Genomic DNA, 24,230 nt, shown 5'->3' with positions numbered 1-24,230 from the left:
TATTTCTTTGGATGAGGCATGCAGTGATTGTAATACTTTTTTTAAATCATTGACTGTAATATATATATATATTTTTTGAGGAAGTGTACAAGTTAAATTATGTTAAAAATTTATAAAATTTTAAATCGCTAAACCGATTCGCATCCATCCGCCAATCCGCTCAATCCACATCTGCCAGATTGGCAGACGGATGCGGATTGATTTTCTCAAATCCGCCAATCTGGCGAACGAATGGCGGTTTGAAGGTTCCGTGGCGGCAACCGACCCGCGCCCACCCCAAATTTAGATATGCAATAGGGGATGCGGGTGCTTATTGGTAGAGGTGATGACTGATTGCGATGGAGGGAGTGGTGATTGTGATGGTGAGGAGTGGTCAGAGATGGTAAAGGTTGTAGTGATGAGAGGTGGTCAGAGATGGTGGTGGTCGCGGCGGTGAAAGGTGGTCGAAGATGGTGGTATTGCTGGAGGTGATTAGGGTTAGGTTAGAGTTTGGAAATTAGGTTTAGAAGATTAGGAATGAAGGTAAAAGTGGAATTTTAGATTGAGACAAAATTGAAATTAAAAAAAAAATTAAATGAGATAGGAGGTCTAAGAAAAAAGTTAGAGGTTAATAGTAATACTCTTTTTATTTAAGGTGGACACTGTAATTTACCTTATATTATTATACATTGTATTCTCCTTGTTTGTTAATTTTTCATATTAAATTATATATGGAATGATCCTGCGATTTGATGTTTAAAATGATTTGATTGTTATTTATGTGACTCTTTATTTATCGGTTGCAATCAACAAATGAGAGATAGTCCAAGGTTTAGATGTAGCGAGTGAAAGAATGAAATATTGTTGAAGGATGAGAATGGACAGTTTTATAACTGAATTAATTAATTATTTCTTTTTCATCATTTCCTGTGTTGGTGGGGTACATATTATATTATATCAGTCCACATATTTAATTTTTTAATTTTCGGTTAGAAAGTTGATAATGTGTTTTATTCAAAAATCAAAATGGAACAAATAATAAAATCAAATCAAATAATTAATTTGAAAGTTAATTTTTAAATTAAATAATTTTATTTAAAAATAAATTTTCAAACAAAAAGAAGATGTCCTCTGAAAAAAAAAATCACGTGTCGAAATAGGAGCTCCGATTGGGCCCAAAATTTAGGGCTTATGGTTGTTCAAAAAACAATGGTGATTTTGACTTGGCTCGGGTATTTTAAGTTCAAATTTTTACTTTTTTTATTTTTATTTTTCATCAGTAAAAGATTTCATTAGTGAAAGCCAAAGCGACATTTACAAGAATTCATCCCAATCAAAACTTACATCTAACAAAGTAAAAATTTATACTTGAGGAGCTCATAAAATTAACTATAGATTTCGTTTGAATGATTCAAATTATTCAGTTTGTAATTTACATATATATCACTTATAAAAAGAAAAATTAAGTCGATTCGATAAACATAACCTTTTATAATCACTCTTTTTTTTCCAACTTCTTTATCTATATTTTGAACTTGTAAAATTATCACCATCTTATTTTCACACATAACATCATCACCATCACCATTACCATCACTATTACTACTACTATTACTATTAATACTTTGCATCTCTCTATTTTCTCTCACATCATCACAAACCCACCGACAACCCAATCTCTCGTCCCTCTGCCAAACCACTACATACTCACCCCACTTTCCATTCATCTCACTAGATTAATTACCTCCTATGCCACTAGATTAATTACCCTCCTATGCCACATAAATTGCTTTATTAAAACCAAATGGACTCTGCCAACACCCAATTCACTACAATGCCACCAAATCAACCACCACCCAAATGATCAAAAATCTAATTATCGTGTGAGGATATTGCAATTTGGCAATAGCAAGATTAATTCGGAGTTCCTTTTATGATGTTGTTATTTATTTCTATATTTATACTTGAAATAAGAAACAAATATTTAGAAAATAAAAACAAAATAAAAAAATATACATGTTTGGTGAGTTATTAAAAATAATGATTGGCTGTTGTTGGCTTTTTGGCTTTCGAAGGGTATTTTTGGAAATACGAGCATGCCAGCAAGGATCAATCAGTCCTTACAGAAATTATAATTGCCAACCAATTATCAGACGATTGTGTTTTAGTTCTTTCAGCCTCAATGAAGAGGACTTTTACTGGTGGCTTGACTTAGGAGAAATTAAGCAAAATAACAGTTAAATGACGAACAATTGAAGTATTTCATTAAGATGAAAACTTACAATGATCCAAATTCAGCCTCATTGAGGTTTACAGCAACAATCTACTTGAAACTACTCCTATGAACGAAGTGCAGTGCAGGAATGTAAAGAACGGGTATTTAAAGTGCAGGAAATGTAAAGACTGGAAATGTAAAACTGGAAAAGAAAATATGAAGTAAATGACTGGTTTGTTGGATCTGAGTCTGGGGGTTTTTTCTGGGGGCTTCCCTGTTATTTATACTCCTCAAGGATGACCATCGAACTGTACTTCAAACCGTCGAACTGCTCCTCCATGATTGCTTGATCATGCTGCCTTAGAAGTAGTTCCACTACGCCATTACTTGCAGTTGGGCTTCCCTCCTATATTTGAATTTGAATGTGAGTAACCGTTGAAGCCACGTCACCTTGTATCTCTTCGCTGATCCAATGCTACTCAGACTACGCAAGAACCAATATTAACTGCCACATGTACGATCATGATCGAAGATTAAACATTCTTCCTGTATTGCCCTTACTTTGCCACGTGTCGAATTATGATTGGCTTTTACAAAATATGTAGCCAACATTACCTCCCGCACTAATATACCCAATACTTGGTGATATTAGTGGATCAAAGCTCTTTTTCCCGCATTTTTTGTTTTTAGAACGTGCATGGGGTCTATACTCTGGAAACGCAACCGTCATTTATTGATGATCATTTGCATTAATTCACTTTCAATCTTTTGAACACCCCAATACCTTAGCACTCACACAGACTGATACTTCTTCTATGGCCGAATCAACTTTCTCCTCCATTGATCGAGCACACAAAGAGTCATATGATGATACTATTCCTCCTCGAAATTTTCATGCATTAATTAGCTACCTTTATCTACCTTTCCATATTCAGGTCATGGATGCCTTTGCAAATCATCGACCTTTGGATTACGAACATATTGCCCTTAATCTTTTGATTCAGAAACTTGCGAATATAGATACAAGAAGTTCTTCCTCTGACTCACTCTTGTGCTTCGAACAAACTACTCCCAAATCTTTGATTTAGAAAGTTGCAAATATGGACTTGGGAGACTCTTCTTCACAAACCTCTGCATGGGATAAAGTTGCAACTTCTTCATCTTCTGGGGTTTCTGACTGGACAAGCTGGTCAACCCCTGAGACCTGTGATTTGAGGGAATGAATCAACCATCATTTTGTTAAGTTCACTGACCCTTTAGAGTTTCCTTCTTACGCTCGAAGTTCAGTGGTCTACCCCTACGTGCCCATTGACCATCGACGTAGTTTGGAGGAGAATCTGCTTGTGGCATGGTATACATCTTCCATGCCTACAAAGATATTGCACGCTGCCCAGCGCCTGGAAGAAGCACAAGGATACAATCCATCATTCTTAGCCCAGAAAGCGAAGATTTGTTCTTCTGCCTGGCTTGATTATATTAATGCCTTTGTTCCTTCTGCTCCCGTGCCATCTCCCATAATAGAAGCATCCACACCTTCTTCTCCATCTTCTGAAATAGAAGCATCTACACCTTCTCCTCCGCCAACTCTCTGCTGGACAGAGAGACTGAGGCTTGCCTTTTCCATGGATAAAATCTTTCCACCTTACAAACCTCCACTATCCCCTACTCCAGCCGAGTGGAAACAAGCTCAACTTCTGCTTGCAGCTTTCTCTCACTTGCCCTTCAATGTTCTTGAGGACGAAGTCCCTCTCAAGAACCTTCGATGGGTTTGTGATATTTTGACTAGGGGCTATGTCCTTAATCCCCTTGCCCAAACAGAACTTTATATGTTCCTGGACCAACTTCCATTGCTCCTCTATTGGCATCGAAATTCTATGGCTACTACACAATCTTTAGACCAACTTTCGTCTCTTCGAATTCATGCCCAGTACGAAGCAGAGAACTCCATCGAAGAATTCGATGATTTCAAGAATAAAGATTCTGCGTATTGGGATGATTTGGTTATAGACGAATTGGAACAAAGATTGAGAGAGGAAGATTTCGAAGTAAAGGCTGAAGAGCTCTACTACGAAGTGAGAGCACATCAACTCATGCAGCCAACGTTAAAAGAAATAGAAGATATAATAAAGAAAGAACAAAAATTCATTGATCATTGTTGGACTAAATGGTCATCAATATAACACTCTAAATACCCTCCAATGAGGTTATGAAAGATAGTGTTCATAGCTCTCTGATATGTAGCTCCAGCATTCTTCAGGCCAAATGGCATTTTGACCCATTCAAAGGTGCCAATATTTCCAGGACATCTGAATGCTATCTTGTGGATATCCTCCTCTGCAATGCAGATTTGGTTATAACCAGAGTGTCCATCCATCATTGATAAAACTTGATGCCCTGCTGAACTGTCTACCAACAGATCCACTATAGGCATAGGGTACTCATCTTTTGGAGTTGCTAGATTTAAGTTTCTGAAATCAATGCATACCCTCATTTTACCATTCTTCTTGACTACAGGCACAATATTAGATAGCCATTCAACATACCTGGCTGTCCTAATAAAGCCTGCCTTGAGTAGTCTAAGAATCTCTTTCTTGACTTTCTGAATTACTTCTGGACTCATTCTTCTTGGTTTCTGCTTGTATGGCTTGAAATTAGGCTTCATAGGGAGCCTATGTTTCACGAATGACCTATCCAATCCTGGTAGTTCATTATAAGACTATGCAAAGCAATCTTTATATTTCTTTAGAACAACCAATAACTGGTCCCTGTCCAGATCATTCAAACAAGCACTTATATAAGTGGGTTGTTGCATAGAACCTTCCCCTAAATTTACTTCTTCTAAGGGGTCTTGTGTCTGAAAACTTATTGAAGCTTCTTCCTTGGTTTCTTCTACCTTCGAAGCAACCTTCTCACTTTGTTTTGCTCCCAGGTTCTTTAGTTCAACATCTTTGCCCTCCTCCTCATAGGCAAAATCTGTCCATAAGGCATCTTCTTCTTGTACTTTCTGGACTTTTGTTTCAATGTCCAATGCACAGTATTTACCAAGGTCAAAATTTTGACCTGTTGCTGCTCCTGTTTGCAACCAATTATCATGGCTTTTCTTTCTTGCTCCTGTACTTGCTGGACTATTGATTTTACATCCAATGTTGAAAACTTAATTAGAGCCAAAGACTTGGCTTCTTGTTCTTCATTCCTTTGCCTACAACCAGGCATCATTGTCATCCTTAACGACAATCTCTTCATTAGCACTTTCTTGGACTAAATGCTTCAAGTGTGTCACTTCCTCATCAGCCGTTACTTCGGCTGAGCCATCAGCTTTCCTCAGTATACTGAGTGGTGTCACTCCTTCAATATACAACGTGGCCTCTGCAAAGTCTGCACAGCCTATGAAGGGTTGAGGATCTGCATCAATTTCCTCTGTCTCTCTATTGCCTAAGGCCATCATAATTTTCTGATGTAAAGAGGAAGGCACACATTTATTAGTGTGGATCCAATCTCTCCCAAGTAAAGCATTGTACTTAACATTACTGTCGATTACGAAGAATGCTGTCATGCAGTCCCTGGTTCCCACACTCAAGTTAATGGGTAGAATCCCCTGAGCCATCTGTTTGTCTCCAACAAAGCCAACGATGGTTGTGCTGGTTGGGATCAACTTGGGATTCTTTTTCCCTAGTTTCTTTAAAGACGATTTTGGTAGTAAGTTCACTGCTGCCCCATTATCTATCAGGACTCGATTCAATTGTATCCCATCGAAGAAAGCCTTGATGTACAAAGGCTTGACATGTTGTGTCATAGAATTCGAGGGATATTCAAAAGGATATGAAAGGTTAATGCTCACCTCTTCTTCGCTCTCATATTCAGTTTCCATTGGGGTAGCCATTCCAGAATCATCCTGTACCATACTCACTTGTGAATCTTCATTAGAGACTGGAATTGGATCAACTTCTTGACCATCTTGGTTCTCATCTCCAGCTTCGAACTCATAAGGTAGTATATATACCATATTGACTGATACTGGAGGAAATGAGCCAAACTGGATGGCTGTCTGTGCCTGTTTCCCCTCTTGGCTACCTTGATCAGTTACCTCAGAAGCATCCTCCATACTGCATTCTGGCACTTCATTGCTAACAGGTTCTTTCAAATGGTTTTTCTCGACTAGTTTTTCAACCAGAAATGTTTGCTCAGCCATGAAGGCTTCGAACATTTTTTCCTCCGCCATTTCTTTCTTTTGGCTTATGCCAATTTCTTTTTCTGTCTCGCAATCACTCTCCATCAGAGCTTTCTCCAATCCTGCTAAGCTAGACTTCTCTCTGGTTTTTAGTTCAGAATGAACCTTGGCCAACTGTTCTCTACTGCAACCCACTTTGCTTTGTAGAGTTGGCTTTGGAGTATGGTCTAACTTTGGAGTTTTCTTTCCTTCTGTCTGGACCAATAAAGAGCTCTCTCCATTTTCTTTCATATATTTCTGGTACTGAGTGTACCTGCGTTGAATCTTTCTCCTTTGTGATCTCGAAATGACTGGGACCATATCTGGTTCCTTTGTCTTTGGGTGTTTAAGCAATACCCAATTGTTCGGAGCCACCAAAGGAGGCTTGACCATCCTGCCTTGGTTTCCAACATCTCTCTGGGCAGGCACTTCCTTAGGTTTGTTTTGCATTATAAACCAGTCTGGAACTCCAGGTACCCATGAACTTACTGACTCAGATGTTGAACTGCTTTTTTCTACCTTCGAAGCCATCTTCGAAGCTGGCTATGAAGGTAAGTGCTTGGCTCTGACCTCATGTTTCGAGCTTGATTCAGACCTTCGATGAAGGTAGCCACTTTCTCTCATGCGTGAGGCTGGTCTAGGGGGCCAATCTTTGGCTTTGATCCCATGAATTGAGCCTTTCTCCAGTCTTCTTTCAGAATGGCTGCTCTTTATTCTGTAATAGTTAGGTGGCCTGGATTCATATAAGGGCCTCTTGCCTTTAGCATGCATTCTGTCCATTGTAGGCTCAACCACTAGTGGTCGCTGCCTATCACTAGCCGGATACAGCCTTTTGTTGTAAGCATTGGTTGATTTAGGACGTCTCTGTACATCCCTGTAATACTGCTTCCCATCAACTGGAAGCCCTTTCAACCACTTATAACTCAGTCTGCACCTGGGACACATCCTTTGCATTACTGCTGCTTCTAAGGAATCATCATCCAGTGATTCTTCATCAGAGTGTTCCCTCTGGTGTGAGAAACCTTGTCCAATAACTGGCAGATTTCTGGTGTCCTTTTTGATGGCTGTCTAGTTAGCAACATGCATCTGCACATTGACTTCTTCTAATTCTGTCAAGGACAAGTTCTGGAAGTCTGATGTAATGACATTGGCTGCCGCCTCTCCAACCTCTGGAAATGGATTACTGTCGATCCCCATGGCCTTTTCTGTTTTGGCTGGGAACTTCAAACTTCATTTCCGAATTTGTTCTTAGATCCTGTCTCGAAAAACAATGCAGTTTTTAGTCGAGTGAGACCAAGAGTTATGCCATTTACAATATACTTTTCCCTTAAGTTCATCTGGAGATGGCAATTTTACTCCTTTAGGTAACTTAAGGAAGTTGGCCGCAAGCAAATGATCAAAAATGTCATCTGCCTTTGCTAAATCGAAAGAATACTTTCTGTGCAAGTCTTTCTTTTTAAACTGCTGGTCAATTGTTGTATTCTTATGAATTAATGCCTCACAGATCACAGGTTCTTTGCCCACAATCTCTACTGCATCGATCTCATAATTAGGATCTCTATAATATGTCTTGTACGATGCATTATTTCGATTTTGTTCCTTCTCTAGTAATGCTTCGTACCTAGACACCTTATAGGTTAGTTCCACCAAATCTCTGAATTCAGTTGAGTCAAACTTCTTTCGAAGCCTGAACTCTAGGCCATTTTGAGCCAATCTTACGAATTTTGGCTCTAGCAAGACGACTCTACATTTATTTCGAGCCTTTTTAAATCTAGCAATAAACTGAGTAGCCTTTTCTTCAGGCCTTTGACTCAATCTAGCCAAGTCTGCTATAGAAACCTCTGGCTCCGATTGGAAGAATTGGGTATGAAATGCCTCTTCCATTTGTTGCCAATTTTGAATGGAGCTAGGTGTAAGGTTGATGTACCATAAAAATGCTCCCCCAGTTAGAGAATTTGGGAATAATCTCAATTTCATATAGTCATGATTAGTAAATTCACCGCATTGAGCAGCAAACCTAGTAATATGCTCTAATGTTGATTGGTTTCCACTCCCATAGAAAAGGGTAAAATCTGGTATCCTGAACCCCCTTGGGTATTCATGTACCCTATCTACCTATTCTGGGTATGGTTTTCTGTATACAGGAGTCTGGACCCCCTGAGCCATCGGTCCACACATCTCTCTAACAATATCAGCAATTTGGTCCCTAAGGACCATATTTTGTGCCTGCTGAACCACTACTGGAGGGACAAACACAGGATTTGGTGGACAAACTTGTGCTTGTGGTCCTCTTGGTCCATAAGGTGGTACATTTGGGACTGGTTGTCCTTGTGGTGCAGGTTGCTGTTGGGGGTGTGGGTAACCCCTTTAAGCCTGTCCTGCGAAAGGACTTGCGAAAGGTGTTGGAACAGGTGTTGTGTCCCTTCCATTTGCAAGCCAACCTTCCAACCCCCCGGGTATAAATTCGAATAAGGGATTATTATATCCCCTAGTGCCAGGCATGGCTTCGAACATGGGATTTGTAACCATTCTTACGTCAGTTTCTTGTACTTGACAAGATCCACCAACTTGTGTGGCTTCATTGTTGAATACTGAGGCATTTTGGCCTGCTATAGGCCTCGAAATGGGTTCATACCAAGACTGAGGTGATGGTCTTTCATAGTTCTGATTACTAGTTTGACCATTAGAATGTCCATTAACTTGCATAGGCTGTTTGTCTCTAGCCAATCTTTGCTGAGGGACATTTAAAACTTCTTTTGTGTGTCTTGTGTTTGTTGGTTGGTGGTTATTCATTTGATCCAAAAAGGATGTTGCCCACCTTTTCATTGTGTTCATTAATTGTTGTCCCATAGCATCTACTAGGCCATCCCATGGATTTGTTGACTGAGTAGATGGAACAGTGGATGGTCCAATTCCTTGGTTTCGTCCAATATTATGAACATATGGTTCTTGTCCCAAAGTACTTGTCACGACCCTAACCCGCCCCTGTGGGTTAAGGACGTAACTAGCCAGTAATCATGAGATTACCTACGGCCTCAAACTGATCCAAACGTGTTTTAACAGAGTTAATGGAGGCCAAATGGAAGCAAATCAAAAGTTTGTCCATAGAGCTGTGCTTACATGGCACATCAAAACAACCGTATACATAGACATTAATAACTCACAACAGTAAAATAGTAGCATGAGTTCTGTATAAACAGGATCATATAAGTCCAAGTCAACCCATCAAAACTATATACAGAATTACACAAAGTCTTCGCCATCGAGACAACATAAAATAGATAACAAAAAGGCAAAGACAGGTCTCATGCGTGAGACACGAGGGCTGACTCTCCAAAACTTGGGTTGTTCTACACAGGCTTCACTGAGGCTGGGTCTGGACCTCTCTTGGCTCACCTACAAAGACATGAATGAGCGTGAGCGGTAGCCCAGTGAATAATATCAATTACAGAATTTATACGATGAGACGTAGAACGACATTTTCCAAACGGCCTTGGGCCCAATTCATATCTATAGTTAACATATATAAGGGTAATTTAAATCAAGTAACCGTAGTTCCATACATACTGGCCTTTGGCCCACTCAGATTTACATTCATGACGAAACGGCCTTCGGCCCATTTGATTATGTCAAAACGGCCTTCGGCCCAATCATTCATTTCAAAACGGCCTTTGGCCCACTCATTCATTTCGGAATGGCCTTCGGCCCATACATTCGTATCAAAATGACCTTTGGTCCATTCATGCTTATCAAAACGACCTTGGGTCGATTTATGCTGATCAAAACAACCTTGGGTCCATTTATGCTTATCAAAACGACCTTGGGTCCATTTACGCTTATCAAAACGACCTTGAGTCCATTTACGCTTATCAAAACGACCTTGGGTCCATTTACGCTTATCAAAACGACCTTGGGTCCATTTATGCTTATCAAAACGACCTTGGGTCCATTTATGCATTCATATCAGACTTACGTCCACAATCCCAATTAGCAATTCATAAAGCTTTAAAGGGAGTAAACAATTGGACATTCACAAGCATTTAAATATCGATATTACTCACAGTGATCGTCTTGTGGATTTGCCCTGGAGCTTGACCCTACACATTTCATGAACACAAAAGGGTCATTAACCGTTCAATCCGTTCTTTAATTCACATATTCCTCTTTAGGCCTTATTATTATCTCATTAACTCATTTACAATGCTTAACATACGCCTAAGAGTGCTTGCAAGTGAAAGAGAACGGAAAACAGAACATAAAATGCAAGAACAAGATTTCAGCAAATAGGGTCCCCGCTCGAGCGTGGACTTCCCCGCTCGAGCGGACCCTTAGGTCTGCAAAAGTACTGATTGCCTTCAATCCCCGCTCGAGCGCGAACTCGGCCGCTCGAGCGGACTTTCCTGCCTACATAGCTCCCCGCTCGAGCGTTAACTTCCCTCGCTCGAGCGGGAACCAGGTCTACAGAAAATGCTGGGAGCTCGATTTCTCAGCTCGAGCGGAAGCCAAAATTCTGGAAATTCCAGGTTGTGTTCTTGAGCTTCAATTCGATTTCCCAGCTACCATTCCTGCATGCAAAGGCTCAAATCTCAGATATAATCATACTAACATGGTTCCCATGCAAGATTATGGCATTATGAAGTTCAATTTCTTGGCTTACCTACATGCATGTCCCAAAACATGACAAACTCAACATTAACATAACAAACTCATGCATTCAAGCTCATATCTTCTCAAATTGCACATACATGTGATATATTAGTCACATTCCCAACTTAGATGGCACAAATGATGAGCATAACATGAGCTTCAATTGAAATTGTACATGGATTATACATTTACATGCTCCAAACATGCAAATTCAAGGTACTTACTTACATGCATGTACATAATGGCCTCCAATTCAACCAAACCAATTCAATTTCCTCATAATCAAACTAAATCATGTTCTTGACCATTATTCCAACTTGAATTCACAAAATTACAACTTAACATCCATGAATTCACTTACCTAGAGGCTTGATTCTTATAATCTATGACCAAAACTTGAATAATCTTCAAGGTTCCCAAGCTTTGAGCTAAGTTTGCTCAATTCTCTTCTCTCCCTCTCTCTACAGCCGACTCTCTCTTCTTCTCAATGGTCTAACTCAGATTTTGAGCTCAAATGAGTTAAGGAGAGTGTAATGCCTCCATACATCATGCCCCACTAACACAATATTCTAATATAAAATAATAGGCACTTAATTCATCAATTTAATCAATTTAAATTGACCAGAATTAATTTTCAATTAAATTTCACCGTAGGCTCTAAAAATTATGCCAATCACAATGGCGTAACCAATTTCCGGTTCTGTGGCCGATAAGGCCCTCAATTTAATTCCCGAAGCGGATTATTCAAACAGATATTCCTACGGTAAACAGATACGAATTCAAAATCACATATTATCACATAATGGCACACAAAATCATGCTAAACACATAACCATAAACAAATTAAGGACCAATTTAGCATAATACAGAATAGGGGTATCACAGTACTGGTCTGTTCGACCATAGGTTCTGATAATATGGGAGTTTCCACAGGATGTGTTACCACATTATCCTTTGGATTAGGTATTTCTACCTCTCCTTCTACGCCTTCTTCCAAGCGTTCATTTTCTCATTGTCTTCTTCGTTTAGCCATTTTAACGAGTCCCACTGGGCGTGCCAAAAATATATGTTGACTTTTTGGCTTTCGAAGGGTATTTTTGGAAATGCGAGCGTGCCAGCAAGGATCAATCAGTCCTTACAGAAATTATAATTGCCAACCAATTATCAGACGATTGTGTTTTAGTTCTTTCAGCCTTAATGAAGAGGACTTTTACTGGTGGCTTGACTTAAGAGAAATTAAGCAAAATAACAGTTAAATGACGAACAATTGAAGTATTTCATTAAGATGAAAACTTACAATGATCCAAACTCAACCTGTTGAGGTTTACAACAACAATCTACTTGAAACTACTCCTATGAACGAAGTGCAGTGCAGGAATTTAAAGTGCAGGTATTTAAAGTGCAGGAAATGTAAAGACTGAAAATGTAAAACTGGAAAAGAAAATATGAAGTAAATGACTGGTTTGTTGGATCTGAGTCTGGGGGTTTTTTCTGGGGGCTTCCCTGTTATTTATAATCCTCAAAAATGACCATCGAACTGCACTTCAAACCGTCGAACTGCTCCTCCATGATTGCTTGATCATGCTGCCTTAGAAGTAGTTCCACTACGCCATTACTTGCAGTTGGGCTTCCCTCCTATATTTGAATTTGAATGTGAGTAACCGTTGAAGCCACGTCACCTTGTATCTCTTCGCTGATCCAATGCTACTCAGACTACGCAAGAACCAATATTAACTGCCACGTGTACGATCATGATCGAAGATTAAACATTCTTCCTGTATTGCCCTTACTTTGCAACGTGTCGAATTGTGATTGACTTTTACAAAATATGTAGCCAACAGTTGTAGAAGGTGGATAGAAGTTTGAGTGGTTGGAAGAAGTGGTTAGAGGTCACAAGGTGAATAGAAGAGTGCGAGAACGGAACCTAAGGATTACTAATGGTTATGGAAGTAACTAGAGAGTCACTAAAGATCGATTGAGTTTACTAGAGGGTTTATGGATAGTGATAAATGGTTAGAGCTAGTGAAAATTTATTTTGAAAAGAAATAAAAATAAAATTGATCCTACTATCATGGGGAAAAAATAAATACTAACTATTTTTTACATTTATAATTTAAAAAAATTAAAAATGAAAATTTCAGAATAAAGTGAAAAGTTACTCTGATTAATTTTTTATACTAGTAATTATTTAGAAGTTTCGAAACACTATATGTAGACATTAACTTACCTAATATTTCAAATAAAAAAGTGATATAAATATCTTCGATTTAACTTTTCATTGGGGTTGTACATAGTCAAGTCAGCTTGATTTTGTCACTGAACTGTCACTCAAACTGATCTACTTTGGGTGGAGAAGTGTTCATCTAATTTCGACTTAGATAATACTGAAAATCATGCACATCGGATGTTTGGTTTGACGGGAAATTTTTTAATCGAGTGATCATTTACCATTTTAGTTTTATGACTTTTGTTCTCTCCTACAAAATCACATTACCAAACACATACACGAAATGACAATTTTGAAAGGAGAAAGATAAAGAGATGAATAGATTGTCTTGGAGAAAAAGATAGATGAGACCAATTAACTTTCTTAGGCCTCGCTTGTAAACATGTTATTTTAGTAATTTTTTTAATTTTTTGATTAAAATATGAGGTGAAAAAAATTAATATATTTGTAATGACTTTTTAACTTTTTACAAAAAAAATGTGTAAAAAGTTGAGAAAAACGAAAATCTTTAACTTTTTTGTATAGATTGTTGATTTTTTGATTTTTTTCAATAATATTTTGACTTTTGAGCTAAAACAATCACTTGTTAAACAAAGCCTTAAGTAAGGTTGATTGAGAGATAGAAAGAAAGTAATTGACGGGATAAAAAAGAATGAAAGTAATGAAGGGAAAAAGAAAGAAAGTAATGAAGGGATAAAAATCTGGGTGAATCAATTGAGAGAGAGGAATTATCACTATAAAAAAATTAAAAAAAAGACCCCAAGACTCTCTAATAAAGTCACACATGCTGATAATAAGTCTATATATATACATAAAATATTTATAAAATAAGCCACAGACCTCTCATAAAATATGGGATCCGCATCCTAACATTATTGATTAAAGAAATAAGATATGGTCTTCCAAATTAATAAGGTGAAATCTTCACTAACTAATGATATTACACCACGTGAAACGTAGATTTGAATTGATATTTTTGATTGATCGAATTTCAAATTAGGTGAAATGTTAAGAATTTAATACTCAAATGATGAATCATTTTTTCCCGTACATGACACGCGATTATTTAATCGAAATCGACTATATTGACGGGTTTGATCTGGTGAATTTGACTAAGTCAGATAATTTACAAACAATTCTACTTTGTATATTGATAATTATTTGATAATTCCAAAACACTGTATGCTATTACTTACCCAATACTCCAAGGCGCCCTTAGTTGCTTTCCTCCATAGTCTATGGGAGCTCTCCAAGAATCAGAAATATCTTATGCAATCGAATGAGAGATGTAATATTCAAATTCAAGTCAAATTCAATTCCTAGGGTTTGATTATTATAATAAAATAAATTTTAAATTTATTAATTTAAATATTAATCTTTTGATTTATTTTTAATCTAAATTATTTATCTATTTTCGTTAAGAAAAATTGTTAAAAAATAATATTTTAGCCATTAAACTCAATATGGTATACGTAAGCACTAATAAAGAGACCCGCAATCCTATAGAACGCCCAATTGGGATGTGATAGAATTCTCATAAAATATATTTTTTGTTGAGTTTAATGATCAAAATATTATTTTTTTATCAATTTTACTTAACAAAAATAAAAACACGATCTAGATTAAAAATAAAATAAAAAAGTAAAGTTTAAATTGTTAAATTAAAAATTTATGATTTATTTTATTACAATGATTAATTTTTTTGGTATGGAATGGTATGTATTTTTCTAATTTTATTTTGCTGGAAATTTTTTTATTACACACAGCTATTATGTCTTTGTTATAATATAAAATTATTTAATTATATGTGATATTATAATTACGTTTTGTTTGGGAACTTATTATTTTAATATTTTTATGAAAAGATATATAAAAAAATAAAAAGAATAATACTATAATCTATAATGACATTTTAATTTTAATTTTAATTTTTTTTTTGTTTTTTTTTGTTTTTGACTAAAATACTTCATTGAGTCATCTTTCTTTTATTCTATTGAGTCATCTTTCTTTTATTCTATTGAGTGAGTCATCTTTCTTTTATTCTATTGAGTTCATTGAGTTATCTTTTTTTATTCTATTGAGTCATCTTTCTTTTATTCTATTGAGTGAGTCATCTTTCTTTTATTCTATTGAGTTCATTGAGTTATCTTTCTTTTATGGGCAAATTACATATACACCCCTCGAGATTTGGCTAAATTACAGATACCCCTGAGGTTTCGGAAATTACATCCCGCCCCCTGAAGTTTGTATTTTCATAACAATTTGCCCCCTGAGGTTTATATTTCATAACAAATTACCCCCTAATTTCTTATGCAAATATAACATTCAGGGGGAAATTCGTAATTTCTCAAACCTCAGGGGACATCTGTAATTTAGCCAAACCTCGAGGGGTGTATATGTAATTTGCCCTTCTTTTATTCTATTGAGTTCTGTAATTTGGTAGTATCGAGAAGAGAGTTGTGTCCGTCGCTTACTTTGATCTCTCACTCCGACACGCAACTCACACACCACCTTTCCCCCACTTCTTTTCAAATTTTCTCACTGTTTTCTCTCAATTTTCCCTCTCTTTCTAGGGTTTAACAGTTCTTCGCTCCCCCCCCCCCCCCAATGGATCATCACCACCGCCATCGTCCCTTCTTCTACTCCCCCTCCAATCCCCACCCACATTGGCTTCCTCTTCCTCCTCCTCCTGCTCCGCCTCCTCTTCCGCCGCCTCCCTCAGCCAACAACCACCGCCTTTCATGGTCGAACTCCACTCCCGCTGCCCCTTTTTCCCTACACCCGACCTCGTTTCCTTGATCAATCAATGCAACCCTACCACTCACAACTTCTTTGTCAATCCCACCGGTCTCGTCGCCGGAATTTTGTTTTTCCGCCACTGCACTGATGCCGCCGAAGCTATTGTTTTCTTCTGGGAACGCCGGATCGCCGGCGATCATTTCATGACTCCGGTGTCTGAGGTTTTGGATGATGAATTGCAGGAGAGAGTGAAGGGTTTGTTTGTTTGTCATGTGGAGAGTTTATTGGAAGGAGAGGTTATGCAGAGGATGGTGAAAAAGAGGGAGGTTTTGCAGAATGAGGCTGAGAATCTCTCTGCTCGACTTCGGAAGCCGCAGAAATTGGGTTTGTTATACGGTGAGTTGCCAGGGAAGGCTAAAGGTTTGCGAGATGAGATTGGGTTGATTACGAATAGGATGGAAGAATTTAGGTCTGCTATGAAGTGGATTCTTAATTATCTTCAAGGAAACAACTCTAAAGATTCAGTAATTAGTGGTGAGACTGAGGTTTTTAAGTTTGAGGACGGTTTGGATTTGAGTAGAATTCATTGTATTGTGATGCGTGAGTGTCGAAGACTTGAAGAGGGATTGCCAATTTATGGATTCCGGCTTGATATCATTCGCAAAGTCCGTTCGGAACAGGTTTGGCATTGCATTTATTCTTTCATTGAACAATTTGTATTGGCTAAGTTAGCTGGTTTGTGTTATGATGTTTGATAATTGAACCACTATTGCATTGTTGATTAGAATGCAAACCAACATACTCTGATCAGGGACGGAACGAGGATTTTCATCTGCGGAGGCGCAAAGACATAAAATTCAAATCTCAGTATATAGTATATATATATTAACTAATACCCTTAGGCCATGTTTGTTTGGGTGGACATGAGCTTGGGATTGGACTAATAATCCAATAAAATTATTAATCCGATATTTGGTTAAACAATTGAAGTACGGACTAATTATTTTAAACTTAACTATTAGTTAAGATAGGATACATAATCCAACGACTATTAGTCATGGGAATGTTAATTCAGTCCGCCTAAACAAACATGGTCTTAAGGCACTCGTAAACAAATTTTTTAATTTTGTTTTGTTTTCTACTTCTTTTTAGAATGAAAATCAATGAGCATTTATAAAAGTTCAAATAATGCCAAAAAAAATTAGAACTCTAATACATTTTCATATATTTTTATTAGTTCTATATATTTTTTTGGTCTTGCTAACAAGTGTTCTTGGGTACAAGAAAATGATAAAAAAATTTAGAAACACAGTGCAGTTTTCGCTGAAATCAATGCACCTTTTGACTATTTTATCTATTTTCAAAACACTTTTTTATTTCAATCCCAATATTCAACAATGTCTCTGGCCACTTGTTAGCATTTGCCATATTTTTTTTACATAGTTTAATACAAGTTTTACACACACTCGCGCGGGCTCTCGCTTGCGCGCGCGCACACACACACACACATTAATATTTACTAACATCCATTGGATTATGGTTATCAGTATGCACCAATTATTTGCCTGTCAATAATATTAAGTCGGCATTAATCAGGGGCCATCTCTAGCCATATACAATGGAAAGTGGGCTTTCAAAGTAATATTACTGAGAACGTTTCAGTTGAGTGGGAGGGCCATGGCCCCTCATGGTCTCCTCGTTCCATCCCTGGCTTTAAGTGATGGTTTATAGTTATGGCTTTTCCTCTATTGTAGGTTTTAGTGCTTCACTCATATTGTTTGTTGTTTTGAATAAAATCACAAGCAATATGGCATTACTACATTGGTATAACTTAAAGCAAGTCACTATATGTGTGAATTATCTAAACACCATGAAGTCATTTAGGTTTGAATAATTTATATGTTATAGATTATCAATTTAAAATTGTCCAAATCTGTCATCCAAGATTTTTGTTATTCAATAGGAGATAGCAAGTTTTGAGGTGAATGTGTGGATCTTTTTAAAAGTACTTGCTCCTTATTGGGCCTAAAAACTTTATATTTCTTCTTTTAATTGTTTTCAAATTGTTTTGTGGTCGATTTTGCTCTGTGCTTTTATGCATCCACCCTGAATGGTAAGTAAATAAACTTTAAAATCTTGATTACAGGCTGAAAATTTTGATGTTTGTGGAAAAGGAATGAAGTAAAGGACAAATTGGTGGCAATAAGTAATTGTTTTACATTTTCTAAGCTGCATGCTAATCTTTGCAGAGCTATTTAATGCAGTAAAAGCTTCATTTTTGTTTTTCCGATCCTTTTTTTTTTCTGTTTTATTTTTGTATCAAGTATTTATTTATATGAAGAATGCATGAAGGGAATTGGAGCGACCAGCCTAAGGTTAATTTTTTGACCGTATTTCTTAGTATTGACACGTGTGTTGGGAGTTGTTGAATTTCTTTTCTTTTTTCTTTTTAACAAGTAGAAGTATTTCATTAAAAACACAATAGAATGGGCATGCAACCTATATAGACGTGCCATATGCAGCTATGGTCCTTGTAAAAGGCAAACAGAACCTGAGATCCTTTAAGTCAAGGGGCGGTGCCAGGATTCCATCATTGGGGGGAGGCCAAAAAAAAGGAAGGCATTGAGCAAGTCTAAGTGGTCGGGTAAGGATAGGTTTAAACAGCTTAAATTATTATTGAAATCAACATATCACTATTAAAGATAAGTTAATAAAAAATGAGTGTTGAACTTCATTGATTCACCACTATAGAAATATAAAAAATCAGAAGTAATATCATGAGTGAAGAATAGATATTGCATAATTCACCTAGTAGTACATGAATGGTTAATTAATTGCAAATTGCGTTGGGTACATAGACTTTTGAAGCTATTTCACAGTAATGAGTGAAAGAGTAAAATAGTTAAGTGAAAGGAGGGAAGACTAAAGAGGGAAAAGAGAAAAATGGAAAAAAAAAATCTGAGTGAAAGCATGAAAAGAGTTGTTTGTGACTGAATGAGGGAAAGAGGGAAAGATAAATAATTAATTGTTTAAGAAAAAAAATACCTTTGAGGGGGTCATGTGTATTCAAATATACGTATGGTTAGATGATGTAAATTCCACATATTTTATACACATGTATTAAGGCTATGTAGAATTTGGTAGGGGAAATTTTTTTTAAATCATGAGTTTACTCTCCTCATTGTGCAAATTTTGAACCAAACCTATAAACTCACTCTTTATCTGTATATTGGAGGCTCCACTCTATCAAATGACTGCTTTCCCTCCTAATAAGGGGACTTACGTCTAGGTCCTAATAGGTGGACTTATTATCCAATAGGTCCTATGACAAATAATGGCATTTTTTATCAAACACTACTAAAAAACGTCACTAATTATAAGTTTTAGCAACCGTTTAAAAAAATCTTCACGAAAAGATGTCACAAATTTTCAACTTTTAGCGACAGTTTGAAAAATTCATCACAGAAAAGTCACTAATTATAAGTTTTAGCGACAATTTATAAAAACCATGACAAAAAAAAGTTACTAATTGTCAATTTTTAGCGACAAATGCAAAAAATTGTCACAAAATTATTTTTAGTGACTATTTTGCTAGGACTTATTTTCAATAGGACTTGATGAGAATTAAGTTCAACTATTAGGACTTATTGGTAGTTTACCTTTTATTTGTTATTTTGTTTTTGTATCAATCTCCCCATCCCCCTTATGATATTTTTTATTTTTTGGTAATTAGTACAAAATTTTATTCTAGTTTATAATATTATATATAAGTGTATTTGAGTGAGTATGTATACTAAAGTTGTACATGGATCTATGGAACACCTTCATCGACTTCTGTTTCACATTGCCCTTGGGATGGTTTAATGTTCATAAAAGGGTACTAAAGCATTAGGGGCTCAATAGTATGGTATCAATTAAATTTTGCTTATTTTCACAATTCTTGCAGGTAATGGTCTTGATTGGAGAGACTGTTTCAGGGAAGAGCACACAGTTGGTTCAGTTTCTGGCTGATTCAGGACTAGGTGCTAGTGGTTCAATAGTATGCACCCAGCCCCGCAAAATTGCTGCTGTCTCTTTGGCAAAAAGGGTTGGTGAAGAAACTAACTTGTGTTATGAAGGTAATTCAATCATTTGTTATCCAACATATTCTCATGTTCAGGCATTCAAGTCCAAGGTAATATTTATGACTGACCACTGTTTACTTCAACATTACATGAACAATAAGAATCTGTCTGGAATTTCATGCATCGTTATAGATGAAGCTCATGAAAGGAGCTTGAATACTGATCTCCTGTTGGCTCTGTTAAAAGAGTTACTTTGTCAGAGGGGTGATTTAAGGCTCATAATAATGTCTGCAACAGTTGATGCAAGCAAAATTTCGGATTACTTTTATGGTTGTGGAACCTTTCATGTGGTTGGGAGAAGCTTTCCTGTTGAAATCAATTATGTTCCAGGTGAATATGGAGGGACTTCTGGCACTTTAAAATCCAGTCCTGGTAATTTAGCTCCATATGTTTTTGATGTTGTTAAGATGGTTACTGAGATCCATAAATCAGAGAATGAAGGGGCTATTCTTGCCTTTTTGACTTCTCAGATGGAAGTTGAATGGGCTCGTGAAAATTTCCAGTCTCCCTCTGTTGTCTCGTTAGCTTTACATGGAAAACTATCCCATGAAGAGCAATGTCGTGTATTCCAGGACTACCCTGGAAAGAGAAAAGTTATTTTTGCTACGAATTTAGCAGAGACATCCTTGACTATTCCTGGTGTCAAGTATGTAATTGATTCTGGCATGGTAAAGGAGCGCTGGTTTGATTCAAGTAGTGGTATGAATGTCCTAAGAGTTTCCTGGATCAGCCAGAGTTCAGCTAACCAGCGAGCTGGCCGTGCTGGCCGAACAGAACCTGGAAAGTGTTACCGGCTCTATTCGGACTGTGATTATCAGTCTATGCTTTTTCAGCAGGAGCCTGAAATTCGTAAAGTTCACCTAGGCATTGCAGTTCTAAGAATTCTTGCCTTAGGGATTAAGAATGTACAGGAATTTAATTTTGTTGATGCCCCCAGTGCCAAGGCAATTGACATGGCCATCAGAAACCTTGTGCAGTTAGGGGCTATCATATCCAAAAATGATGCTTTTGATTTAACTGAGGATGGACATTGTATAGTTAAACTGGGTATTGAGCCTCGGCTTGGAAAACTTGTTCTTGACTGCTGTCAACATCAGTTGTGTAGAGAGGGTGTCATACTTGCTGCTGTTATGGCAAATGCAAGTAGCATATTTTGCAGAGTTGGTACTAGTGACGATAAATTAAAAGCTGATTGTATTAAGGTACAATTCTGCCATCGTGGTGGAGATCTGTTCACTCTGCTTTCTGTCTACAAGGAATGGGAATGTATGCCTCAAGGGAGTCAAAATAAATGGTGTTGGGAAAATAGTGTCAATGCGAAGTCTATGCTATGATGCTATGATGCTCTGCTAGAATTAGAAAGTTGTCTTAAAAATGAGCTAAGCATCACTGTTCCTAGTTTCTGGCTTTGGAATCCTGACGTTGTTTCTGAACACGATAAATGGGTGAAGAAAGCGATACTTTCTTCCTTGGCAGAAAATGTAGCCATGTACTCTGGATATGATCGTCTTGGTTATGAGGTGGCTTTAACTGGAGAACATTTTAAACTTCATCCTTCATGTTCATTGCTTGCATATGGTCAGAAGCCTAGCTGGGTTGTATTTTCGGAAATGCTATCTAGGCCATATCAATATTTGGTCTGTGTAACTGCTTTTGACTATGACTCTTTGTTTTCCATTAGTCCTCCTCCTCCATTCAATATCTTACAGCTGCAGAGTCGGAAGCTGCAGGTAAGGGTGATTACTGGATTTTCAAGTGCGGTTCTAAAGAGATTCCGTGGGAAATCAAACAATAGTTTACTTCGTCATGTTTCTCGCATTCAAACAACTTTCATGGATGAACGAATTGGTATTGAAATTAATGCTGATAAGGATGAAATTCACTTATTTGCCTCTTCAGAAGACATTGAAAGGGTTCTCAGCCTTCTGACAGATGCCTTGGTGTTAATGTACACCTAAACCCTACTCCACTAAACCTAACCCACTACACCACTCCACCTCCACTTCACCTACTCCACTACACACTCCACTTCACCTACTCCACCACTCCACCTCCACTTCACATCTCCATCTCCTATATAATGTACATACAATACATCAAAACAGATATCAATCAATAATACATACAATTAATTCTCTTTCTATCAATTTATCTTACATGGTATCAGAGCTATAGGTTAAAGATCTTGGTGTTCTTCGCCTTCCGGCGGGCGGCAACCTTGCCTTGACCGCCTGCCGGATCTCAACCAATTCAAACCTCCCTCTCCCTCTCGGCACCTCACTGCCACAGACACCACCGCTGCCATCACCACGCCACAGTAGCAGCAGCCACGGGAAGCACCACATCACTCAATCAATTCACAGACCCATGATCATCAGCTCAATCATCGACCACTACCTCGCCGCCGCCATCCACTTCTCCACCACCACCAGCAGCCTCATCTCCGCCGCCGGCCTCTTCGCGTCCACCACCCGTAGCGCCAGTCGCTTCTCCGCCTCCGCCCTCGAGGAGATGGCTGACAAGTCCTCTCTCCCTCATCAATAAAAAAAAAAAAAACAAAAAAAAACAACCCAATCAAAAGCTTTTAGTCTAACATGGAGTTGGGTTGGCGTTCAAAAGAGACACACAGCACACTCGGGTGAGAGCGGGGGGAGAAGAACCCACATACAGAACAACACACCACATGTTAGCTTCACCACGGCAGCTTCATTTTTGAGCTTCACACCGCACACACTAAGCTTCACCATACACAAGACACAGGCACGGCCTCATCTCTCTCACTCGGTTTTGAAAAAAAAAAAAAAAAGAAAAAAAAACACTCATGCACTGAGATACTGAGGACACACATGTGCATGGCAACTCTTTCCTTCTCCTATGACACAGATATACACATACACTAAGCTCTCTCTCGCATGGTCTCTTCCGAAGCTCTCTCTCTGTGGCTGGTTCTCTCCTTCCACACCACACACATACACACTGACAAACACACACCCTTGGAGCTACACAACACACCCAGATACACTCCTACAATTCACACCCCAATCCAAGATAACCTCCTGACACAAACCCAGATTTATAGCCCCACCAGTTTGGTGAAACATCTTTACTTTCATTTCCTTCAACATCAAAAACATGATTTGCAGATTCTTCCACCAACTCCAATACACTGTCCTGATTATAGTTTGTCTGTGGGCATTCCTCGACTTTTTTGACAAGTATTCCTTCAAGATCCTTAGAAGAATATGTCTGCACAAATTTCTCTCTCTCTCTCTCTCACACTCACAAGCTTTTTTGAAAATCTTATCACCACCACTGAGCTGAGACTTGGCTGTGTGAAAATCTCCACCGCCATTCTCACATGGGCTTGTTCCCATCTTTTCATACAACCCATCTTTCCCAAATTGTTTAATCAATCAGTCTGATCCCACTATCCCCACTTTCTTTATTTTATTTTATCTTCATTTTTCCATTAAAAAAAAAAAAAAAAAAAAATCTCATGTTCCCCACTCAACTTTCTTTTCTTTTTTTTTTTTTAATTTATTTTACTCCATCTTTGACAAGAACACGAAACACAAAATGGTTTGCACACCCATCATCTTCCTTTTCCATTAGTGATAGGACCCGCTCCAACACATTTGAATCTCCCATTTCCTTTTTATTTTTTTATTCCTTTAACCATCACACACTTCTCTTCTTTTTTATTTTCTTTTATATTTTATTTTCTCACCCTACCTCTCTATTTTTAGCCTTCCATCCGGAGAACTTGGGTTTGAGTAAAAAAAAAAAAAAAAAACAAAGCTCCACACCAAACTCATTTTATTCATGTCGGGGCTCACCCCGATCCATATTTTACACCACAAAAAAAAAAAAAAAAAAAATCAAAAACAAAAAAAAAAAAAAAAAAAAAAAAAAAACAAAAAAAAACACAACAACAACAGATTTGTTTTCTTTTCTGCAGAAGGCCACCCACCGACCTCACTTCTTCGCCTCTTCCGCCGGTCTTTTCTTCTTGCCTCCGTCTTGGGCGGCCCTTGACGGTGTTGCCTCAGTGCTTCCTAGTCCACCGAGCACGTTCACTCCCCCATACTCCTC

General features: G+C 37.7%; 1 protein-coding gene across 1 annotated transcript; it reads left to right on the top strand.

Moving 5' to 3' along the window:
- Positions 1-15,728: 15,728 nt before the first annotated feature.
- LOC145804844 (ATP-dependent RNA helicase DEAH12, chloroplastic-like) lies at positions 15,729-24,006 on the top strand. Its single transcript, XM_082900050.1, has 2 exons — positions 15,729-16,694; positions 19,961-24,006. Exons 1-2 carry the CDS (start codon positions 16,017-16,019, stop codon positions 21,470-21,472), a joined length of 2,190 nt encoding a protein of 729 aa, XP_082756176.1. The 5' UTR covers positions 15,729-16,016; the 3' UTR covers positions 21,473-24,006.
- The last annotated feature ends 224 nt before the right edge of the window (positions 24,007-24,230 follow it).

Source organism: Camellia sinensis, chromosome 12 (genome assembly GCF_055761805.1).
Source record: "Camellia sinensis isolate YWXY chromosome 12, ASM5576180v1, whole genome shotgun sequence".
Taxonomy (NCBI): Eukaryota; Viridiplantae; Streptophyta; class Magnoliopsida; order Ericales; family Theaceae; genus Camellia; species Camellia sinensis.
This window is presented reverse-complemented; position numbering and strand designations above follow the sequence as displayed.